The 23,659-nt window shown below is 50.8% G+C and overlaps 1 protein-coding gene across 1 annotated transcript in view; it reads right to left on the reverse strand.

Annotated features, from left to right (window-relative positions):
- PRMT3 (protein arginine methyltransferase 3) overlaps window positions 1–23,659 on the reverse strand; it is a 251,556-nt gene that overhangs the window by 152,665 nt on the left and 75,232 nt on the right. Inside the window, exon 9 of the mRNA XM_063946376.1 lies at window positions 19,978–20,099. Within this exon, the coding sequence (XP_063802446.1) occupies window positions 19,978–20,099 (122 nt within the window). The remainder of the gene's footprint in view (window positions 1–19,977; window positions 20,100–23,659) is intronic.

Consider the following 23,659-nt stretch of genomic DNA (forward strand, 5'->3'; position numbering starts at 1 on the left):
CTTCTGTGAGGGGGACGGCGGCGCGGCTCCGGGAACAAGCAGCTAGGCGAACCAAGTGATCGAACCCTCTGGAGCTAATGGTGTCCAGTAGCCTAAGAAGCAGAGCCCTTGAACTAAGAAGAAGTAGGTCTGACTTCTCTCCCCTCAGTCCCTCGATGTAGGGAGCCTGTAGCCAGCATTTCTGACTGAAAATAAAAAACCTAATATAAAGTCTTTCAGAGAAACTCAGAGCTCCCCTAGTGTGTGTCCAGTCACTCCTGGGCACAGAATCTAACTGAGGTGTGGGGGAGGGGCATAGAGGGAGGAGCCAGTTCACACCCAGTCAAAGTCTTTTTAGTGTGCCCATGTCTCCTGTGGATCCAGTCTATACCCCATGGTCCTTACGGAGTCCCCAGCATCCTCTAGGACGTATGAGAAATATTATATATATATATATATATATATATTTTCACAACATAACCGGCACTCACATTATTTCCACAACTGCCCCGGTGCCTTCCCTTGCTGCATGCAAATGTATCCAATATATACGGGTGGCACTCCACGAGGACTTGTCGAATAAAAGAAACTCAGAGACTGCGCTCTAGTTGCGGTAACGTTTCAGTTATGTATTAACTTTCGTCAGACCAACATATATAATAAGAATTTACTTACCGATAATTCTATTTCTCGTAGTCCGTAGTGGATGCTGGGGACTCCGTCAGGACCATGGGGAATAGCGGCTCCGCAGGAGACAGGGCACAAAAATAAAGCTTTAGGATTAGGTGGTGTGTACTGGCTCCTCCCCCTATGACCCTCCTCCAAGCCTCAGTTAGGATACTGTGCCCGGACGAGCGTACACAATAAGGAAGGATATTGAATCCCGGGTAAGACTCATACCAGCCACACCAATCACACCGTATAACTTGTGATCTGAACCCAGTTAACAGTATGACAAACGTAGGAGCCTCTGAACAGACGGCTTACAACAATAACAACCCGAATTTGTTTGTAACAATAACTATGTACAAGTATTGCAGACAATCCGCACTTGGGATGGGCGCCCAGCATCCACTACGGACTACGAGAAATAGAATTATCGGTAAGTAAATTCTTATTTTCTCTAACGTCCTAAGTGGATGCTGGGGACTCCGTAAGGACCATGGGGATTATACCAAAGCTCCCAAACGGGCGGGAGAGTGCGGATGACTCTGCAGCACCGAATGAGAGAACTCAAGGTCCTCCTCAGCCAGGGTATCAAATTTGTAGAATTTTGCAAACGTGTTTGCCCCTGACCAAGTAGCAGCTCGGCAGAGTTGTAATGCCGAGACCCCCCGGGCAGCCGCCCAGGATGAGCCCACTTTCCTTGTGGAATGGGCCTTGACAGATTTATGGTTGTGGCAAGCCTGCCACAGAATGTGCAAGTTGAATTGTGCTACAAATCCAACGAGCAATCGTCTGCTTAGAAGCAGGAGCACCCATCTTGTTGGGTGCATACAATATAAACAGTGAGTCAGACTTTCTGACTCCCGCCGTTCTTGAAATATATATTTTCAATGCCCGGACCACGTCCAACAACTTGGAATCCTCCAAATCGTTAGTAGCCGCAGGCACCACAATAGGCTGGTTCAGGTGAAACGCTGACACCACCTTAGGCAGAAAATGAGGACGCGTCCGCAGTTCTGCCCTGTCCGTATGGAAAATCAGATATGGGCTCTTATATGATAAAGCCGCCAATTCTGATACTCTCCTGGCTGAAGCCAGGGCCAGTAGCATGGTTACTTTCCATGTAAGATACTTCAACTCCACCGATTTGAGCGGCTCAAACAAATGGGATTTGAGAAAATCCAAGACTACATTAAGATCCCACGGTGCCACTGGGGGCACAACCGGGGGCTGTATATGTAGTACTCCTTTTACAAAAGTCTGGACTTCAGGAACTGAAGCCAATTCTTTCTGGAAGAAAATCGACAGGGACGAAATTTGAACCTTAATGGACCCCAATTTGAGGCCCATAGACAATTCTGTTTGCAGGAAATGTAGGAATCGACCCAGTTGAAATTCCTCCGTGGGGGCCTTCCTGGCCTCACACCACGCAACATATTTTCTCCAAATGCGGTGATAATGTTGTGCAGTCACCTCCTTCCTGGCTTTTACCAGTGTAGGAATGACCTCTTCCGGAATGCCTTTTTCCCTTAGAATTCGGCGTTCAACCGCCATGCCGTCAAACGCAGCCGCGGTAAGTCTTGGAATAGACACGGTCCCTGCTGAAGCAGGTCCCGTCTTAGAGGTAGAGGCCACGGATCCTCCGTGAGCATCTCTTGAAGTTCCGAGTACCAAGTTCTTCTTGGCCAATCCGGAGCCACTAGTATCGTTCTTACTCCCCTTTGCCGTATAATTCTCAGTACTTTTGGTATGAGAGGCAGAGGAGGGAACACATACACTGACTGGAACACCCACGGTGTTACCAGAGCGTCCACAGCTATTGCCTGAGGGTCTCTTGACCTGGCGCAATACCTGTCCAGTTTTTTGTTGAGGCGGGACGCCATCATATCCACCATTGGTTTTTCCCAACGGTTCACAATCATGTGGAAAACTTCTGGATGAAGTCCCCACTCTCCCGGGTGTAGATCGTGTCTGCTGAGGAAGTCTGCTTCCCAGTTGTCCACTCCCGGAATGAATACTGCTGACAGTGCTATCACATGATCTTCCGCCCAGCGAAGAATCCTTGCAGCTTCTGCCATTGCTGTCCTGCTTCTTGTGCCGCCCTGTCTGTTTACGTGGGCGACTGCCGTGATGTTGTCCGACTGGATCAACACCGGCTGACCCTGAAGCAGGGGTTTTGCCAGACTTAGAGCATTGTAAATCGCTCTTAGCTCCAGTATATTTATGTGAAGAGACATCTCCAGGCTTGACCATACTCCCTGGAAGTTTCTTCCCTGTGTGACCGCTCCCCAGCCTCTCAGACTGGCATCCGTGGTCACCAGGACCCAGTCCTGTATGCCGAATCTGCGGCCCTCTAACAGATGAGCACTCTGCAACCACCACAGAAGAGACACCCTTGTCCGTGGCGATAAGGTTATCCGCTGATGCATCTGCAGATGTGATCCGGACCATTTGTCCAGCAGATCCCACTGAAAAGTTTGTGCGTGGAATCTGCCGAATGGAATCGCTTCGTAAGAAGCCACCATCTTTCCCAGGACTCTTGTGCATTGATGCACAGACACTTTCCCTGGTTTTAGGAGGTTCCTGACAAGTTCGGATAACTCCCTGGCTTTCTCCTCCGGAAGAAACACCTTTTTCTGAACCGTGTCCAGAATCATTCCCAGGAACAGCAGACGTGTCGTCGGGGTCAACTGAGATTTTGGAAAATTCAGAATACACCCGTGTTGTTGCAGCACTAGTCGGGTTAGTGCTACTCCGTCCTCCAGCTGTTCTCTGGACCTTGCCCTTATCAGGAGATCGTCCAAGTAAGGGATAATTAATACGCCTCTTCTTCGCAGAAGAATCATCATTTCGGCCATTACCTTGGTAAAGACCCGAGGTGCCGTGGACAATCCAAACGGCAGCGTCTGAAACTGATAATGACAGTTTTGCACCACGAACCTGAGGTACCCTTGATGTGAAGGGCAAATTGGGACATGCAGGTAAGCATCCTTTATGTCCAGGGACACCATAAAGTCCCCTTCTTCCAGATTCGCTATCACTGCTCTGAGTGACTCCATCTTGAACTTGAATTTTTGTATGTACAGGTTCAAAGATTTCAGATTTAGAATAGGTCTTACCGAGCCGTCCGGCTTCGGTACCACAAATAGCGTGGAGTAATACCCCTTTCCCTGTTGTAGGAGGGGTACCTTGACTATCACCTGCTGAGAAAACAGCTTGTGAATGGCTTCCAATACCGTCGCCCTGTCTGAGGGAGACGTTGGCAAAGCAGACTTTAGGAACCTGCGAGGGGGAGACTTCTCGAATTCCAACCTGTAACCCTGAGATACTACCTGCAGGATCCAGGGGTCCACCTGTGAGCAAGCCCACTGTGCGCTGAAATTCTTGAGTCGACCCCCCACCGCTCCGGAGTCCGCTTGTAAGGCCCCAGCGTCATGCTGAGGGCTTTGCAGAACCCTGAGAGGGCTTCTGTTCCTGGGCAGGGGCTGCTTGCTGCCCTCTCTTACCCCTTCCTCTGCCCCGAGGCAGATATGACTGTCCTTTTGTCCGCTTGTTCTTATAGGACCGAAAGGACTGCGGCTGAAAAGACGGTGTCTTTTTCTGTTGGGAGGGGGTCTGAGGTAAAAAGGTGGATTTTCCGGCAGTTGCCGTGGCCACCAGATCCGATAGACCGACGCCAAATAATTCCTCCCCTTTATACGGCAATACTTCCATATGTCGTTTGGAATCCGCATCACCTGACCACTGTCGCGTCCATAAACTCCTTCTGGCAGATATGGACATCGCATTTACTCTCGATGCCAGAGTGCAAATATCTCTCTGAGCATCTCGCATATAAAGGAAAGCATCCTTTAATTGCTCTATAGTCAATAAAATACTGTCCCTATCCAGGGTATTAATATTTTCAGTCAGGGAATCCAACCAGACGACCCCAGCACTGCACATCCAGGCTGAGGCGATGGCTGGTCGCAGTATAACACCAGTATGTGTGTATATACTTTTTAGGGTAGTTTCCAGTCTCCTATCAGCTGGATCCCTGAGGGCGGCCGTATCAGGAGACGGTAACGCCACTTGTTTTGATAAGCGTGTGAGCGCCTTATCCACCCTAGGGGGTGTTTCCCAGCGCGCCCTAACCTCTGGCGGGAAAGGGTATAATGCTAATAACTTTTTTGAAATTAGCACTTTTCTATCTGGGTTAACCCACGCTTCATCACATACATCATTTAATTCCTCTGATTCAGGAAAAACTACAGGTAGTTTTTTCACCCCTCACATAATACCCCTTTTTGTGGTACTTGCAGTATCAGAGATATGCAAAGCCTCCTTCATTGCCGTGATCATATAACGTGTGGCCCTACTTGAAAATACGTTTGTTTCATCACCGTCGACACTAGATTCAGTGTCTGTGTCTGGGTCTGTGTCGACCGACTGAGGTAAAGGGCGCTTTACAGCCCCTGACGGTGTCTGAGACGCCTGGGCAGGTACTAACTGGTTTGCCGGCCGTCTCATGTCGTCAACTGATTTTTGTAATGTGCTGACATTATCACGTAATTCCATAAACAAAGCCATCCATTCCGGTGTCGACTCCCTGGGGGGTGACATCACCATTATCGGCAATTGCTCTGCCTCCACACCAACATCGTCCTCATACATGTCGACACACACGTACCGACACACAGCAGACACACAGGGAATGCTCTTATCGAAGACAGGACCCCACTAGCCCTTTGGGGAGACAGAGGGAGAGTTTGCCAGCACACACCCAAGCGCTATAATATATATGGGAACAACCTTATATAAGTGTTGTTCCTTATAGCAGCTTAAATATATCAAAATATCGCCAAAAAATGCCCCCCCCTCTCTGTTTTACCCTGTTTCTGTAGTGCAGTGCAGGGGAGAGTCCTGGGAGCCTTCCTCACAGCGGAGCTGAGCAGGAAAATGGCGCTGTGTGCTGAGGAGAATAAGCCCCGCCCCCTATTTCGGCGGGCTTTTCTCCCGGAGTTTTAGATATCTGGCATGGGTTAAATACATACATATAGCCTCAATGGCTATATGTGATGTATTCTTTTGCCATAAAGGTATTAAATATTGCTGCCCAGGGCGCCCCCAGCAGCGCCCTGCACCCTCCGTGACCGCTTGGTGTGAAGTGTGTGACAACAATGGCGCACAGCTGCAGTGCTGTGCGCTACCTTCATGAAGACTGAAGAGCCTTCTGCCGCCTGTTTCCGGACCTTCAATCTTCAGCATCTGTAAGGGGGGTCGGCGGCGCGGCTCCGGGACGAACCCCAGGGTGAGACCTGTGTTCCGACTCCCTCTGGAGCTAATGGTGTCCAGTAGCCTAAGAATCCAATCCATCCTGCACGCAAGCGAGTTGAAATTCTCTCCCCTAAGACCCTCGATGCAGTGAGCCTGTTGCCAGCAGGACTCACTGAAAATAAAAAACCTAAAAACTTTTTCTAAGCAGCTCTTTAGGAGAGCCACCTAGATTGCACCCTGCTCGGACGGGCACAAAAACCTAACTGAGGCTTGGAGGAGGGTCATAGGGGGAGGAGCCAGTACACACCACCTAATCCTAAAGCTTTATTTTTGTGCCCTGTCTCCTGCGGAGCCGCTATTCCCCATGGTCCTGACGGAGTCCCCAGCATCCACTTAGGACGTTAGAGAAAATACATTTACATACCTTTATACCCCACCAAACCCTCGTGTGCCGCATCCCCTCGGTCCGGTCCGCTGACGGGGATAGATGACGTCATTGCACAGTGCCTGTGTAACGCGCTCATGTCCCACGCTGCGTACCAGGTTACCATGGAGATAAACAAACAGTGCTAACATTAATATATCGATTTCATCAAATGGTGCAATCCATACATAGATATTAAGCATATTTCCATAGTAATACCATCTAAAGATATATATATATACACCTATTAATACATAATAACAAAATATAAATTAGGAAAACCATTTACAGAGAGAATAGGAGAAGCAATTCAATAACAATTGTTCATTAAGGCCGCCTGGAGCTATTGTGTTAAGGCGGTGAATCCATCTTGCCTCCCGCTGTAACAGCGATTTATTTCTGTCACCCCCACGGATGTTTTCAGGTTGCTGATCTATAATTTTATATTTTAAACTTGACAAGTTATGTTTAAATCTAGCAAAATGGCGTGCCACTGGTTGTGCTTGGCTCTCTCCCCCCAATGCCGCCCTAATTGAAGACCTATGCATGGCCATTCTTTTACGAAACTGTTGTGTCGTCTTTCCGACGTAAAACAAACCACAGGGACAACGTATATATTTTTAGATGGTATTACTATGGAAATATGCAGCAAGGGAAGGCACCGGGGCAGTTGTGGAAATAATGTGAGTGCCGGTTATGTTGTGAATATATATGTTCGTGAAACCTCAGCTGACACTTCAAGTGAGAGCTTGGGACACGGAATCAACAAGGCACCACTACTAATCTTTCTGTCTATACCTCCAACCGAGAACTGTTCTGCATTTCTATATACAGGTTGAGTCTCCCTTATCCAAAATGCTTGGGACCAGAGGTATTTTGGATATGGGATTTTTCCGTATTTTGGAATAATTGCATACCATAATGAGATATCATGGTGATGGGACCTAAATCTAAGCACAGAATGCATTTATGTCACATATACACCTTATACACATAGCCTAAAGGTAATTTTATCCAATATTTTTAATAACTTTGTGCATTAAACAAAGTGTGTCTACATTCACACAATTTATTTATGTTTCATATACACCTTATACACACAGCCTGAAGGACATTTAATACAATATTTTTAATAACTTTGTGTATTAAACAAAGTTTGTGTACATTGAGCCATCAGAAAACAAAGGTTTCACTATCTCACTCTCACTCAAAAAAGTCCGTATTTCGGAATATTCCGTATTTCGGAATATTTGGATATGGGATACTCAACCTGTATTTGACATTGCTGACACGAGTGGATATCGACACATTGATGTTGCAGCATGTGAGACGTGGTCTTTTTCAGATGCGGATGCAGAAAGCATCAGATTTAAAGAGGATTTAGCCACCGCAGGGAGCACGGATAGTAATGATTTGTTATTTGCCAAATTACTACGTCTTCACAAGAAACAGATAGATTTCTACATGCACAGAGTTACATTATCCGATTATCATCGCAACCGACAGATACCACGTGGGTTTAGAGTCCGCAACATTCCGACCATAGGCAAATATAATAGTGAATTTTGCCGCAAGTGGGTTGGTATCTTAAACAAGTGTAGTTTGGATCTAATCCTCTTGGTGATAGAGGAGTCGACGAGAGAAATTAATTTATTGAAGGATATGACTTCCACTTTTGAGGCCAAATATGTTTCCATCCTAAAGGCTGATGTGGATAACAAGTGGATGGAGAAATTGGCGACTCAAATAGAGACTTATAAACAAGATCTGGTCAAATTTAAACGACACAAACTCACGACATTTCAAAAGGACTATCAGGAGGGCCGAGTCTACAGCTGGGTGAATAACCCAGAGGGGAGATCACAGCCCAAACGTTACAATAGATATAGAGCACGTGGTGGCCAATTCACTGGGACCTCAAGTGGAGAGGGGACCTCACAGAGTGACAATGAGGTGTCGCGAGGTGCTAAAGGTGGTAAGCCCCCTTTAGGGGTAAACACACGGGCTATGTTGGGCCCAAAAAAAGGCAATACACCAGGCGGGGCAAGCAATGCCAAAGAATCCACAAAAAAAGCCCCCAAATCCAAGAAGAAAACAACATAGTGTTTAACTTATCAGGACGTTCTTTAACAACGGATGAACTTCCTGTATTAAATAAGGGCCTCACGTTTATCCCTACTACACCATTTGATGAATTTCAGTGGAAAGTCGATTCACATAATGTCCATAGGCGATTGAGATTGAAGGAATATTTTGCCCACCAGATTGGTCCCAATGTGGAGACGGACATACCATATAAATTAAAGCCGAGGTCTAGTTTTGACCCTCAGAGTAATAATCCTTCTTTAAAATGTTTCGCCAGGGTACTGGATTCTAAGACCATGGATTCAGTTAAAACATACAGGCATTGTAGCAATAATTTGACCAGGGGCGAGCGAGAAGCTCTGAATACACTCAGTAAGGATAGACAGATTGTAATACGCCCCGCTGATAAAGGCGGGGGGGTTATTGTACAGAATTTACAACAGTATAAAACAGAAGCCTATAGGCAATTGAATGAGATTTCTGTACACAGCCGTCTATATAAAGATCCTACTGTTAAGTATAATGATGAGTTGAAGCAAATGTTATTGCAGGCTGTGAAGGATAAAATCATTACCTCTGCTGTATATGAGGCATTGTTTCAGGACTACCCGGTGGCACCGGTATTTTATACCATTCCGAAAATCCATAAGGATGCTGAAGTGCCACCGGGTCGCCCTATAATATCAGCCAGGGAATCTGTTTATTATAAGGTCTCACAGTACCTTGATTATTACTTTCAGCCGGTCATACAGTCTCAATTAACTTATTTGAAGGATACAACCTCGTTGATTAATAAACTGGCAGAATTACCCAGATTTATTGAGGATTGTGTGTTCTGCACATTGTCTGCCAAGTACTTGGCAGACAGGCAGTCAGAGTCCGTGTAAGTGCAGTCTTTATCAGACAAGGGCCAATATTTACTAAGAATTCGAGTTTGTCCGATTTGTGGTTTTTTTTTCTAAGTCCCAATCCGGGAATTCACTAAGCACCAATCTCGGCAGTGTTTGGACTATTTGTAATGGTTTTATTTGCAAAGTTCCGAAATATGAATGAATAGACCATCGGTCAAACGCGGCTGATATTTCATACAATACGGGCATTCACTATTCATTCGTATTTGGGTGTTAGTTTCTGAGTGCTCAAGTGCGGGTCTGTTTTTTTTCGAATCGTTAAAAAAAGCAGCCAAAAAATAGACCTGCTTTTTCCAGTCGAGTTTGGATAACCATGCACGGATCAGTGAGATCTGTGCATGGTTATCCATGGGAAAGGGTCTGTTTAGTGTAAAAACGGGAAAAAAAATTGCGTGGGGTCCCTCCTCCTAAGCACAACCAGCCTCGGGCTCTTTGAGCCGGTCCTGGTTGATAAAATATGAGGGGGGGGGAATGACAGGGGTTCCCCCATATTTAATCAACCAGCACCGGGCTCTGCGCCTGGTCCTGGTTCCAAAAATACGGGGGACAAAAAGCGTAGGGGTCCTCCGTATTTTTGAAACCAGCACCGGGCTCCACTAGCCAGGTACATAATGCCACAGCCGGGGGACACTTTTATACTGGTCCCTGGCATTACATACCCAACTAGTCATCCCTGGCCGGGGTACCCTGGAGGAGTGGGAAGCCCTTAAATCAAGCCCCCCCCCCCTCCAGCCACCCAAGGGCCAGGGGTGAAGCCCGAGGCTGTCCCCCCCATCCAAGGGCGGCGGATGGGGGGCTGATAGCCTTGTGAAAAAATGTGAATATTGTTTTTAGTAGCAGTACTACAAGTCCCAGCAAGCCTCCCCCGCAAGCTGGTACTTGGAGAACCACAAGTACCAGCATGCGGTGGAAAACCGGGCCCGCTGGTACCTGTAGTACTACTACTAAAAAAATACCCCCCAAAAAACAGGACACACACACCGTGAAAGTATAAGTTTATTACATACATGCACACCTCCATACATACATACTTACCTATGTTCCCACGAGGCTCGGTCCTCTTCTCCATGTAGATTCCTTGGGGTACCTGTGAAAAAAATTATACTCACATAATCCAGTGTAGAATCCGACCTTTGAATAATCCACGTACTTGGCAAAAAAATAAAACGGAAACCCGACCACGCACTGAAAGGGGTCCCATGTTTACACATGGGACCCCTTTCCCCGACTGCCAGGACCCCCCCCTTTGCGGTCAGCGGTGAGGTTACTTTTGGTCAACATCTGACCACAAAGTTCCCACCATTGGCTACAATGGAGCGCATAGGCGCTACATTGTATCTGTGCCGTGTGCTGCCTGACAGACACTACAGGAGCACACAGCCAATCAGGAGAGTGACACAACGTGGCGCTCCCTGATTGGCTGAAGGGACCCTCTTTGATAGGAGTCAGGGGGGGTCCTGGAAGTCGGGGAAAGGGGTCCCATGTGTAAACATGGGACCCCTTTCAGTGCGTGGTCGGGTTTCCGTTTTATTTTTTTGCCAAGTACGTGGATTATTCAAAGGTCGGATTCTACACTGGATTATGTGAGTATAAATTTTTTTCACAGGTACCCCAAGGATTCTACATGGAGAAGAGGACCGAGCCTCGTGGGAACATAGGTAAGTATATGTATGTATGGAGGTGTGCATGTATGTAATAAACTTATACTTTCACGGTGTGTGTGTCCTGTTTTTTGGGGGGTATTTTTTTAGTAGTAGTACTACAGGTACCAGCGGGCCCGGTTTTCCACCGCATGCTGGTACTTGTGGTTCTCCAAGTACCAGCTTGCGGGGGAGGCTTGCTGGGACTTGTAGTACTGCTACTAAAAACAATATTCACATTTTTTCACAAGGCTATCAGCCCCCCATCCGCCGCCCTTGGATGGGGGGGGGGGGGACAGCCTCGGGCTTCACCCCTGGCCCTTGGGTGGCTGGAGGGGGGGGACCCCTTGATTTAAGGGGTTCCCACTCCTCCAGGGTACCCCGGCCAGGGATGACTAGTTGGGTATGTAATGCCAGGGCCGCAGGGACCAGTATAAAAGTGTCCCCCGGCTGTGGCATTATGTACCTGGCTAGTGGAGCCTGGTGCTGGTTTCAAAAATACGGGGGACCCCTACGCTTTTTGTCCCCCGTATTTTTGGAACCAGGACCAGGCGCAGAGCCCGGTGCTGGTTGATTAAATATGGGGGAACCCCTGTCATTTTTCCCCCCATATTTTTTCAACCAGGACCGGCTCAAAGAGCCCGAGGCTGGTTGTGCTTAGGAGGGGGGACCCCACGCAATTTTTTCCAGATTTTTTAAGACTTTAATCAACTTTTTAAGGTACACAATGAAGCCCTGCACGGATCTCACAGATCCGGCCGGGATTCCTTGTGTTTTGTCAGGCAGTGTTTTACTCAACACTCCCGTAAAACACTGCCTGATATTACGAATCACATCGACATCGGAAAAAATAAGAATTTACTCACCGGTAATTCTATTTCTCGTAGTCCGTAGTGGATGCTGGGAACTCCGTAAGGACCATGGGGAATAGCGGGCTCCGAAGGAGGCTGGGCACTCTAGAAAGATCTTAGACTACCTGGTGTGCACTGGCTCCTCCCACTATGACCCTCCTCCAAGCCTCAGTTAGGTACTGTGCCCGGACGAGCGTACACAATAAGGAAGGATTTTGAATCCCGGGTAAGACTCATACCAGCCACACCAATCACACCGTACAACTCGTGATATGAAACACAGTTAACAGTATGAAACAATAGAGCCTCTCAACAGATGGCTCAACAATAACCCGATTTAGTTAACAATAACTATGTACAAGTATTGCAGATAACCCGCACTTGGGATGGGCGCCCAGCATCCACTACGGACTACGAGAAATAGAATTACCGGTGAGTAAATTCTTATTTTCTCTAACGTCCTAGTGGATGCTGGGAACTCCGTAAGGACCATGGGGATTATACCAAAGCTCCCAAACGGGCGGGAGAGTGCGGATGACTCTGCAGCACTGAATGAGAGAACTCCAGGTCCTCCTCAGCCAGGGTATCAAATTTGTAGAATTTTGCAAACGTGTTTGCCCCTGACCAAGTAGCTGCTCGGCAAAGTTGTAAAGCCGAGACCCCTCGGGCAGCCGCCCAAGATGAGCCCACCTTCCTTGTGGAATGGGCATTGACAGATTTTGGCTGTGGCAGGCCTGCCACAGTATGTGCAAGCTGAATTGTACTACAAATCCAACGAGCAATAGTCTGCTTAGAAGCAGGAGCACCCAGCTTGTTAGGTGCATATAGGATAAACAGCGAGTCAGATTTTCTGACTCTAGCCGTTCTGGAAACATATATTTTCAGTGCCCTGACAACGTCTAGCAACTTGGAGTCCTCCAAGTCCCTAGTAGCCTAGGCACCACAATAGGCTGGTTCAGGTGAAACGCTGACACCACCTTTGGGAGAAACTGGGGACGAGTCCTCAATTCTGCCCTATCCATATGGAAAATCAAATAAGGGCTTTTACAAGACAAAGCCGCCAACTTTGATACTCGCCTGGCAGAAGCCAAGGCCAATAACATAACCACCTTCCACGTGAGATATTTCAGATCCACGGTTTTTAGTGGTTCAAACCAATGTGATTTTAAGAAACTCAACACCACGTTGAGATCCCAAGGTGCCACAGGAGGCACAAACGGGGGCTGACTCTGCAGCACTCCTTTTATAAATGTCTGAACTTCAGGTACTGAAGCTAGTTCTTTTTGAAAGAAAATCGACAGAGCCGAGATCTGTACCTTAATGGAACCCAATTTAAGGCCCATAGTCACTCCTGCTTGCAGGAAATGCAGAAATCGACCTAGTTGAAATTCCTCTGTTGGGGCCCTTTCGGCCTCACATCATGCAACATATTTTCGCCATATGCGGTGATAATGAGTTGCTGTAACCTCTTTCCTGGCTTTAGTAAGCGTAGGAATGACTTCCTCCGGAATGCCCTTTTCCTTCAGGATCCGGCGTTCAACCGCCATGCCGACAAACGCAGCCGCGGTAAGTCTTGGAACAGACAGGGCCCCTGCTGCCGCAGGTCCTGTCTGAGTGGCAGAGGCCATGGGTCCTCTGATATAAATTCTTGAAGTTCTGGGTACCAAGCTCTTCTTGGCCATCCACGAGTATCGTTCTTACTCCTCGCCTTCTTATTATTCTCAGTACCTTTGGTATGAGAGGCAGAGGGGAGAACACATAAACCGACTGGTACACCCACGGTGTTACCAGAGCGTCCATAGCTATCGCCTGAGGGTCCCTTGACCCGGTGCAATATCTTTTATAGCTTTTTGTTGAGGCGGGATGCCATCATGTCCACCTATGGCCTTTCCCAATGGTGTACAATCCTATTGGAAGACTTCTGGAGGAAGTCCCCATTCTCCCGGGTGGAGGTCGTGTCTGTTGAGAAGATCTGCTTCCCAGTTGTCCACTCCGGGAATGAACACTGCTGACAGTGCTAACACATGATTTTCCGCCTATCGGAGAATCCTTGTGGCTTCTGCCATCGCCATCCTGCTTCTTGTGCCGCCCTGTTGGTTTACATGGGCGACTGCCGTGATGTTGTCTGATTGGATCAGTACCGGCTGGTTTTGAAGCAGAGGCCTTGCCGGCCTCAGGGCATTGTAAATGGCCCTCAGGTCCAGAATATTTATGTGTAGGGAAATAACCTGACTTGACCAAAGTCCCTGGAAATTTCTTCCCTGTGTGACTGCCTCCCAGCCTCAAAGGCTGGAATCCATGGTCACTAGGACCTAGTCCTGTATGCCGAACCTGCGGCCCTCTTGAAGATGGGCACTCTGCAGCCACCACAGTAGAGATACCCTGGTCCTTGGAGACAGGGTTATCAGCCTATGCATCGGAAGATGCGATCCGGACCACTTGTCCAACAGGTCCCTCTGAAAAGTTCTTGTATGGAACCTGCCTAATGGGATTGCTTCGTAGGAAGCTACCATTTTTCCCAGGACTCGCGTGCAATGATGCACCGCTACCTATTTTGGCTTCAGGAGGTCTCTGACTAGAGATGACAACTCCTTGGCTTTCTCCTCCGGGAGAAACACTATTTCTGGTTTATGTCCAGAACCATCCCCAGGAACAGTAGACGTGTCATAGGAACCAGCTGTGACTTTGGACTGTTTAGAATCCAACCATGCTGTTGTAGCACTTTCCAAAATAGTGCTACCCCGACTACCAACTGCTCCTTGGACCTCGCCCTTATAACGAGATTGTCCAAGTACGGGATAATTACAACTCCCTTTTTTTGAAGGAGTATCAACATTTCGGCCATTACCTTGATAAAACACCCTCGGTGCCATGTACAGTCCAAACGGCAGTGTCTGGACTTGGTAATGGTAATCCTGTACCACAAATCTGAGGTACTCCTGGCGAGGATGGTAAATGGGGACATGCAGGTAAGCATCCTTGATGTCCCAGGATACCATGTAATCCCCCTCGTCCAGGCTTGGAATAACCGCCCTGAGCGATTCCATCTTGAACTTGAATTTTTGTGTTCAAGGATTTTAAATATAAAATGGGTCACACCGAACCATGCGGTTTCGGTACCCCAACCCGTGTGGAATAGTAACCCCGTCCTTGTTGAAGTAGGGGCACCTTGAGTATTACCTGCTGGGAATACCGCTTATTAATTGCCTCTAGCACAGCCTCCCTGCCTGAGGGAGTTGTCAGCAAGGCATATTTTAGGAAACGGCTGGGGGGAGACATCTCGAATTCCAGCTTGTACCCCTGAAATACTACTTGAAAGAAACAGGGATCCACCTGTGAGCGAGCCCACTAATTGCTGAAATTTTTGAGACGGCCCCCCACCGTACCTGGCTACACCTGTGGAGCACCCGCGTCATGGTGTGGCCTCACAGGAGGCGGGGGAAGAATCTTGATTCTGGGAACAGGCTGACTGGTGCAGCTTTTTTCCCTCTACCCTTGTCTCTGTACAGAAAGGAAGCGCCATTTGACCCGCTTGCTTTTCTGAAGCCGAAAGGACTGTACCTTTGTCTGTGAGGAAACCTGAGGTAAAATTATTTCTTCCCAGCAGTTGCTGTGGATACGAGGTCCCAGAGACCATCCCCAAATAATTCCTCACCCTTATAAGGCTCTCTATGCGCTTTTTAAGTCAGCATCACCTGTCCAGTGTCGGGTCTCTAATACCCTCCTGACAGAATGGACATTACATTTATTTTGGATGCCAGCCGGCAAAATATCCCTCTGTGCATCCCCCATATATAAGACGACGTCTTTAATATGTTTTTATGTTTGCCAACTAGTATCCCTGTTTGACAGGGTCACCGACCACGCTGCAGCAGCACTATCTGCAGGTCTCAGTCTAGTACCAGAGTGTGTAAATACAGACTTCAGGATAGCCTCCTGTTTTTTATCAACAGGTACCTATTAAAGTGGCCGTATCCTAAGACGGCAGTGCCACCTTTTTTGACAAAAACGTGTGAGCGCCTTATCCACCCTAGGGGATATCTCCCAGCGTAACTTATCCACCTGGCGGGAAAGGGTACGCCATCAGTAACTTTTTATAAATTACCAGTTTCTTAACGGGGGAACCCACGCTTTCACACACTTCATTTATTCATCTGATGGGGGAACAAAACACTGCCTGTTTTTTCTCCCCAAACCTAAAACCCATTTTTAGAGGTGCTTGGGTTAAAGTCAGAAATGTATAACACATTTTTTATTGCCGGGATCACGTCACGGATGTTCCTAGTGGATTGTGTATATGTCTCCACCTTGTCGACACTGGAGTCAGACTCCGTGTCGACATCTGTGTCTGCCATCTGAGAGAGCGGGCGTTTTTGAGCCCCTGATGGCCTTTGAGACGCCTGGGCAGGCGCGGGCTGCGAAGCCGGCTGTCCCACAGCTGTTACGTCATCCACCCTTTTATGTAAGGAGTTGACACTGTCGGTTAATACCTTTCACCTATCCATCCACTCTGGTGTCGGCCCCACAGGGGGCGACATCACATATATCGGCCTCTGTTCTGTCACCATATAAGCCTCCTCATTCAACATGTCGACACAGCCGTACCGATACACCGCAGACACACAGGGAATGCTCTAAACGAGGACAGGACCCACAAAAGCCCTTTGGGGGGACAGAGTAAGAGTATGCCAGCACACACCAGAGCGCTATATATATATACAGGGACTAACTGAGTTATGTCCCTAATAGCTGCTTTTCAATATAATATACTGTATACAGTGCCAATTTTAATGCCCCCCCTCTCTTTTCCCTCTTACTGTACTGTAGAATTGCAGGGAAGAGCCAGGGAGCTTCCTTCCAGCCGAGCTGTGAGGGAAAAATGGCGCCAGTGTGCTGAGGAGATAGGCTCCGCCCCTTTTTCGCGGCCTATTCTCCCGTTTTTTATTGAATTCTGGCAGGGGTATTTACCTCATATATAGCCCCTGGGGCCATATATTGAGGTATTTTAGCCAGCCAAGGTGTTTTATTGCTGCCTCAGGGCGCCCCCCCCAGCGCCCTGCACCCTCAGTGACCGGAGTGTGAAGTGTGTGAGAGGAGCAATGGCGCACAGCTGCAGTGCTGTGCGCTACCTTGGTGAAGACAGAGTCTTCATGCCGCCGATTTTCCGGACCATCTTTTTGCTTCTGGCTCTGTAAGGGGGACGGCGGCGCGGCTCCGGGACCGAACATCAAGGCTGGGCCTGCGGTCGATCCCTCTGGAGCTAATGGTGTCCAGTAGCCTAAGAAGCCCAATCCGGCTGCAAGCAGGCGAGTTCGCTTCTTCTCCCCTTAGTCCCTCGCTGCAGTGAGCCTGTTGCCAGCAGGTCTCACTGAAAATAACAAATTCTAAGACTATAACTTTCTAAGAGCTCAGGAGAGCCCCTAGTGTGCATCCAACCTCGGCCGGGCACGAAATCTAACTGAGGCTTGGAGGAGGGTCATAGTGGGAGGAGCCAGTGCACACCAGGTAGTCTAAGATCTTTCTAGAGTGCCCAGCCTCCTTCGGAGCCCGCTATTCCCCATGGTCCTTACGGAGTTCCCAGCATCCACTAGGACGTTAGAGAAAACGATTGTGCAAAACTCGGCAGCTTAGTGAATGAGCGTATCAGGATTCAAAAAGTTGCAGTAAAATGCACCCGATACCATTCGAGTTCAAACACCCTTCAAAACGGCCAAAACACGAATCTCTGTAAATATACCCCAAGGTGTCAGTGACAGTAGTGGATTGTGAAGAGAAAAGGAGACAAGCGCTCGCTTAGAGGACCCCTTGGACGTAGGCGAGCGACGGTCAGACTTTTTAGTAGTCAGGGACTGGTTCAACTTCTTTATTTGAGCAGATAAATCGTCCGCCCACGGCGGGTTAGCTACAGGGACCACAAACGGTTGCACTGGCATTGGGGGTCCCATAGGGGGTGTTAGTTTATGAACTAGCATATGCAGAAACGTGGAAAAAGCGGCCCACGGCGGGTCATTATTTGCCCCCATTGCCACCGTCCCACTGGGGGGCAAGGAGTCCCCAGAACCAGAGCCCAAAGCTGCTATATTCTCCTCATAGGTATCTGCGGCTTCAGCAACACCGGCAGTGTGTTCTGCCCCAGAACCGTTACCCCTATAAGCAGACATGATATAACTTGCAATATCAGGTAACAGAGTACAATTTGTCAGCAGCACAATACCTCTAGCCCAAACACCTGCGCAGTGTAGTCAGCACCAGCAGGGATAAAGGAGAGATATGGTGACTAAATCACAGAGAAGAATACGTAAAACAGTATATCTTTGTGAAAAATCCTAGATTACATAAAACCTGATGCACCAAGCCCCCTCAGGTTATAGAATATAGGGATAGCAGGTTGAGTGAAAGACACGAAATGGACACCACTCAGCTATCAAATGCACACACAAAGGGTGTAGTATGGCTGACCGGCGGTCAGCTTACCGACGCCAGGATCCCGGCAGCATACCGACGCCGGGATCCCGGCGGGGAGGGGAGAGTGCTGCGCTCGCCACGCTGCGGGCTCGGTGGTGCAGTCGCCACCGGTTCTATTCCCACTCTATGGGTGCTGTGGACACCCACGAGTGGAAATAGTCCCTGTTGGTCGGCATGCCGACCATCGGGATACTGAGCCGGCGGGATGGTGGAGGTCATGTGACTGTCGGTCAGCAGACCGCCGGTCACATGAATACCACCCCACACAAATAGTCACAGTCTGTACAATGCAGAGGTTATTACTAACAATAATACTGCACTGGACTAGCTTACACAACTATATAATAATAGATATAACAGTACACAGTAAGAACTGGATGTATATCACAGGGTAATTGTACTAGGAAACCCCTGACTAAATGCACTCTTTCTTAACTATCACTGACTATAAAAGGCAGGTAGAATACTTAAGTGTCCTGTAAAGTCACAGCACTGACAACCAGGCGGCTTTACATAGGAGGATTTGCCCAAGCATTCCCAGGAACAGTGAGCTGAGGGATAATGGCGCCGCAGACACTGCCAGGGAGTGAGGGAGAGACAGATATGCAGCTCCAGGGCAGGAACATTTGCAGAAAATGGCGCCCTGGGGCTGGGGGAGGGTTTTCAGGTCTAAGCCTGATCCCCCTGCTGGCAAAACCACCGGGTACTGCGGGCTCTAATAAAACGGTTTAAGAGAAAACCTGACCTGTCCCATGCCCTGGTGATCTAGTGGGATCGCCTGTACTGCCACAGTGTCCACCGCCAGCGCGCGCGGCCCGCCTCCCACTGACTGCGCCGGATCGCGATAAAGACCAGGTCCCGCAAGCGGGACCCACTTACCACCTCCCGCAGCTCGGCCACGCGATCTTGGAGAGCCCCCGTCGTGTGTGCCTGACAAGAAGAAAACCGGAGCCTCATGCTGTAGTTACCCGGCAACCAGGGCTCGGGAGTGTACAGCACCGCTGGGGATAGCCGGAGCTTCAGCTGTGAATGTCCACTGACATGTAACACTGCTGCTGCCCTTGAAGTCTTCACTTTTTTCCCTCAGAAAAAAAGCTCTTCTTAGGGCTGCCTGGAGCAGCCGCTATGTTGTGTGCCTGCTATCTGCGGCACCAACTACAAAACTGAGATCCTGTGCAGGGAGTGATATAGGAGGCGGCGCTATGCATTCTGGGAACAGTCAAAGCTTTGAGCCTGTTGGTGCCTCGGATCAAGATCCTACTCTACACCCCATTGTCCATTCCTTGTGGAGCCCAGTGTACCCCGCAGCAGAAAGAAAAAAAAAAAAATATATATATATATATATATATACTTAAGTTAAAAACAAAGTAGACCAGAGTAACCTAGAGTGTCAGCTCTTCTCTAGACCTCTTTGTCATCTGCTGGCACTAACAGTGTTCCAGGCTATAGTATTCGTCTATTACCCGTAATACCAATAGACACGTACATTTCTGGTAGAGGAGGGGCTGTGGTTTGTGGTAACCGAGCCATCACTAATAGATAGGACCAGCTATGTCCTATCGTTACATACTTACTGGGACTATTTCCAACTTCATTACAGAGAAGACACCACAATGGAAATCGGACTCAGTACTTCCTGTAGGAGATACGGTCCTAAGGGCTCACAATCACCGCAGAGCGTCATTCTCCCAACTACCTACCGGATTATGTCCATAGCGTTGTAGATGATGTCTGACTGGTCAACACCAATCACTTTCCTGGCGCCGGCCTTTGCTGCAAACATTGAAAGAATTCCTGTGCCGCAGCCCACGTCCAGGACAACCTGCGCAAGACACAGACATACTTCATTATCACAGCACGTGGGGCTCTTACACACTGAGCCATCGGGGGCAACTCCCATCTGATAGGTTTGTCCGATTGTAAGCCCAAATATTAGGAAACAGTAAAACAAATAAAACACAAAAATTCAAACAGGATGTGATAGAAACATTAAATGCACACTGAGACCAGTATAACGAACGCAATATGCTATACTATATAGAGTATAATATAATAAACCAATGTGCCCCCCTCCCCACAAGAGTCTCCTCTACTGAGCCCAAGGTCGGAGGGTAAAACGCTCCACTCAGCGCTGGCTTACAGCACAATGTGTTCTGAATATAAAGGTCATTTACTAAACACGAAAGCAACAGGGAGTAAATGGTATTTGTGAGCTAAGGAAACTGTGCTCCGCTTAGTAAATGACCCTGAACGTTTCATTAAAACAACAAAAACTGAATTGTGAGACTTCGTTACATGCTGTAAATCATGTCGGCTCAAGACGCCTAGAATAAGAGTTTCTGGAGACATTTTGTGCTTATCATTAATGTTTTTTCTGCTTCGCATGCAAAATAATCTGTATAAAAATATAATGTCTCGCTTTTTATTTTAAAACAGAAGAAAGGATGGTGGAGGGGAGCGTGTCAGGGGACAGAGCGCCAGGGGAGAGGGGAGCGTGTCAGGGGACAGAGCGCCAGGGGAGAGGGGAGCGTGTCAGGGGACAGAGCGCCAGGGGAGAGGGGAGCGTGTCAGGGGACAGAGCGCCAGGGGAGAGGGGAGCGTGTCAGGGGACAGAGCGCCAGGGGAGAGGGGAGCGTGTCAGGGGACAGGGGAGCGTGTCAGGGAACAGAGCGCCAGGGAAGAGGGGAGCGTGTCAGGGAACAGAGCGCCAGGGGAGAGGGGAGCGTGTCAGGGAACAGAGCGCCAGGGGAGAGGGGAGCGTGTCAGGGGACAGAGCGCCAGGGGAGAGGGGAGCGTGTCAGGGGACAGAGCGCCAGGGGAGAGGGGAGCGTGTCAGGGGACAGAGCGCCAGGGGAGAGGGGAGCGTGTCAGGGGACAGAGCGCCAGGGGAGCGTGTCAGGGGACTGAGCGCCAGGGGAGCGTGTCAGGGGACTGAGCGCCAGGGGAGCGTGTCAGGGGACTGAGCGCCAGGGGAGCGTGTCAGGGGACTGAGCGCCAGGGGAGCGTGTCAGGGGACTGAGCGCCAGGGGAGCGTGTCAGGGGACTGAGCGCCAGGGGAGCGTGTCAGGGGACTGAGCGCCAGGGGAGCGTGTCAGGGGACAGAGCGCCAGGGGATAGGGGAGCGTGTCAGGGGACAGAGCGCCAGGGGATAGGGGAGCGTGTCAGGGGACAGAGCGCCAGGGGATAGGGGAGCGTGTCAGGGGACAGAGCGCCAGGGGAGAGGGGAGCGTGTCAGGGGACAGAGTGCCAGGGGAGAGGGGAGCGTGTCAGGGGACAGAGCGCCAGGGGAGCGTGTCAGGGGACAGAGCGCCAGGGGAGCGTGTCAGGGGACAGAGCGCCAGGGGAGCGTGTCAGGGGACAGAGCGCCAGGGGAGCGTGTCAGGGGACAGAGCGCCAGGGGAGCGTGTCAGGGGACAGAGCGCCAGGGGAGCGTGTCAGGGGACAGAGCGCCAGGGGAGCGTGTCAGGGGACAGAGCGCCAGGGGAGAGGGGAGCGTGTCAGGGGACAGAACGCCAGGGGAGCATGTCAGGGGACAGAGCGCCAGGGGAGAGGGGAGCGTGTCAGGGGACAGAGCGCCAGGGGAGAGGGGAGCGTGTCAGGGGACAGAGCGCCAGGGGAGCGTGTCAGGGGACTGAGCGCCAGGGGAGCGTGTCAGGGGACTGAGCGCCAGGGAGCGTGTCAGGGGACTGAGCGCCAGGGGAGCGTGTCAGGGGACTGAGCGCCAGGGGAGCGTGTCAGGGGACTGAGCGCCAGGGGAGCGTGTCAGGGGACTGAGCGCCAGGGGAGCGTGTCAGGGGACAGAGCGCCAGGGGAGCGTGTCAGGGGACAGAGCGCCAGGGGAGCGTGTCAGGGGACAGAGCGCCAGGGGAGCGTGTCAGGGGACAGAGCGCCAGGGGAGCGTGTCAGGGGACAGAGCGCCAGGGGATAGGGGAGCGTGTCAGGGGACAGAGCGCCAGGGGATAGGGGAGCGTGTCAGGGGACAGAGCGCCAGGGGATAGGGGAGCGTGTCAGGGGACAGAGCGCCAGGGGAGAGGGGAGCGTGTCAGGGGACAGAGCGCCAGGGGAGCGTGTCAGGGGACAGAGCGCCAGGGGAGCGTGTCAGGGGACAGAGCGCCAGGGGAGCGTGTCAGGGGACAGAGCGCCAGGGGAGCGTGTCAGGGGACAGAGCGCCAGGGGAGCGTGTCAGGGGACAGAGCGCCAGGGGAGCGTGTCAGGGGACAGAGCGCCAGGGGAGCGTGTCAGGGGACAGAGCGCCAGGGGAGCGTGTCAGGGGACAGAGCGCCAGGGGAGAGGGGAGCGTGTCAGGGGACAGAACGCCAGGGGAGCATGTCAGGGGACAGAGCGCCAGGGGAGAGGGGAGCGTGTCAGGGGACAGAGCGCCAGGGGAGCGTGTCAGGGGACAGAACGCCAGGGGAGCGTGTCAGGGGACAGAACGCCAGGGGAGCGTGTCAGGGGACAGAACGCCAGGGGAGCGTGTCAGGGGACAGAGCGCCAGGGGAGCGTGTCAGGGGACAGAACGCCAGGGGAGCGTGTCAGGGGACAGAACGCCAGGGGAGCGTGTCAGGGGACAGAACGCCAGGGGAGCGTGTCAGGGGACAGAACGCCAGGGGAGCGTGTCAGGGGACAGAACGCCAGGGGAGCGTGTCAGGGGACAGAGCGCCAGGGGAGCGTGTCAGGGGACAGAGCGCCAGGGGAGCGTGTCAGGGGACAGAGCGCCAGGGGAGCGTGTCAGGGGACAGAGCGCCAGGGGAGCGTGTCAGGGGACAGAGCGCCAGGGGAGAGGGGAGCATGTCAGGTAACAGAGTGCCAGGGGTGAGGAGAGCGTGTCAGGGAACAGAGTGCCAGGGAAAAGGGGGGCGTGTCAGGGAAGAGGGGGGCGTGTCAGGGAAGAGGGGGGCGTGTCAGGGAAGAGGGGGGCGTGTCAGGGAAGAGGGGCGTGTCAGGGAAGAGGGGCGTGTCAGGGAAGAGGGGGCGTGTCAGGGAAGAGGGGGCGTGTCAGGGAAGAGGGGGCGTGTCAGGGAAGAGGGGGCGTGTCAGGGAAGAGGGGGCGTGTCAGGGAAGAGGGGCGTGTCAGGGAAGAGGGGGGCATGTCAGGGAAGAGGGGGGCGTGTCAGGGAAGAGGGGGGCGTGTCAGGGAAGAGGGGGGCGTGTCAGGAGACAGAGTGCCAGGGGTGAGGGGAGTGTGTCAGGGGACAGAGTGCCAGTGAAGAGGAGGGCGTGTCATTGAAGAGGGGGGGCGTGTCAGTGAAGAGGGGGGCGTGTCAGGGGACAGAGTGCCAGGGAAGAGGGGGGCATGTCAGGGGACAGAGTGCCAGGGAAGAGGGGGGCATGTCAGTGAAGAGGGGGGCGTGTCAGGGGACAGAGTGCCAGGGAAGAGGGGGG

Source organism: Pseudophryne corroboree, chromosome 11 (assembly GCF_028390025.1).
Source record: "Pseudophryne corroboree isolate aPseCor3 chromosome 11, aPseCor3.hap2, whole genome shotgun sequence".
Taxonomy (NCBI): Eukaryota; Metazoa; Chordata; class Amphibia; order Anura; family Myobatrachidae; genus Pseudophryne; species Pseudophryne corroboree.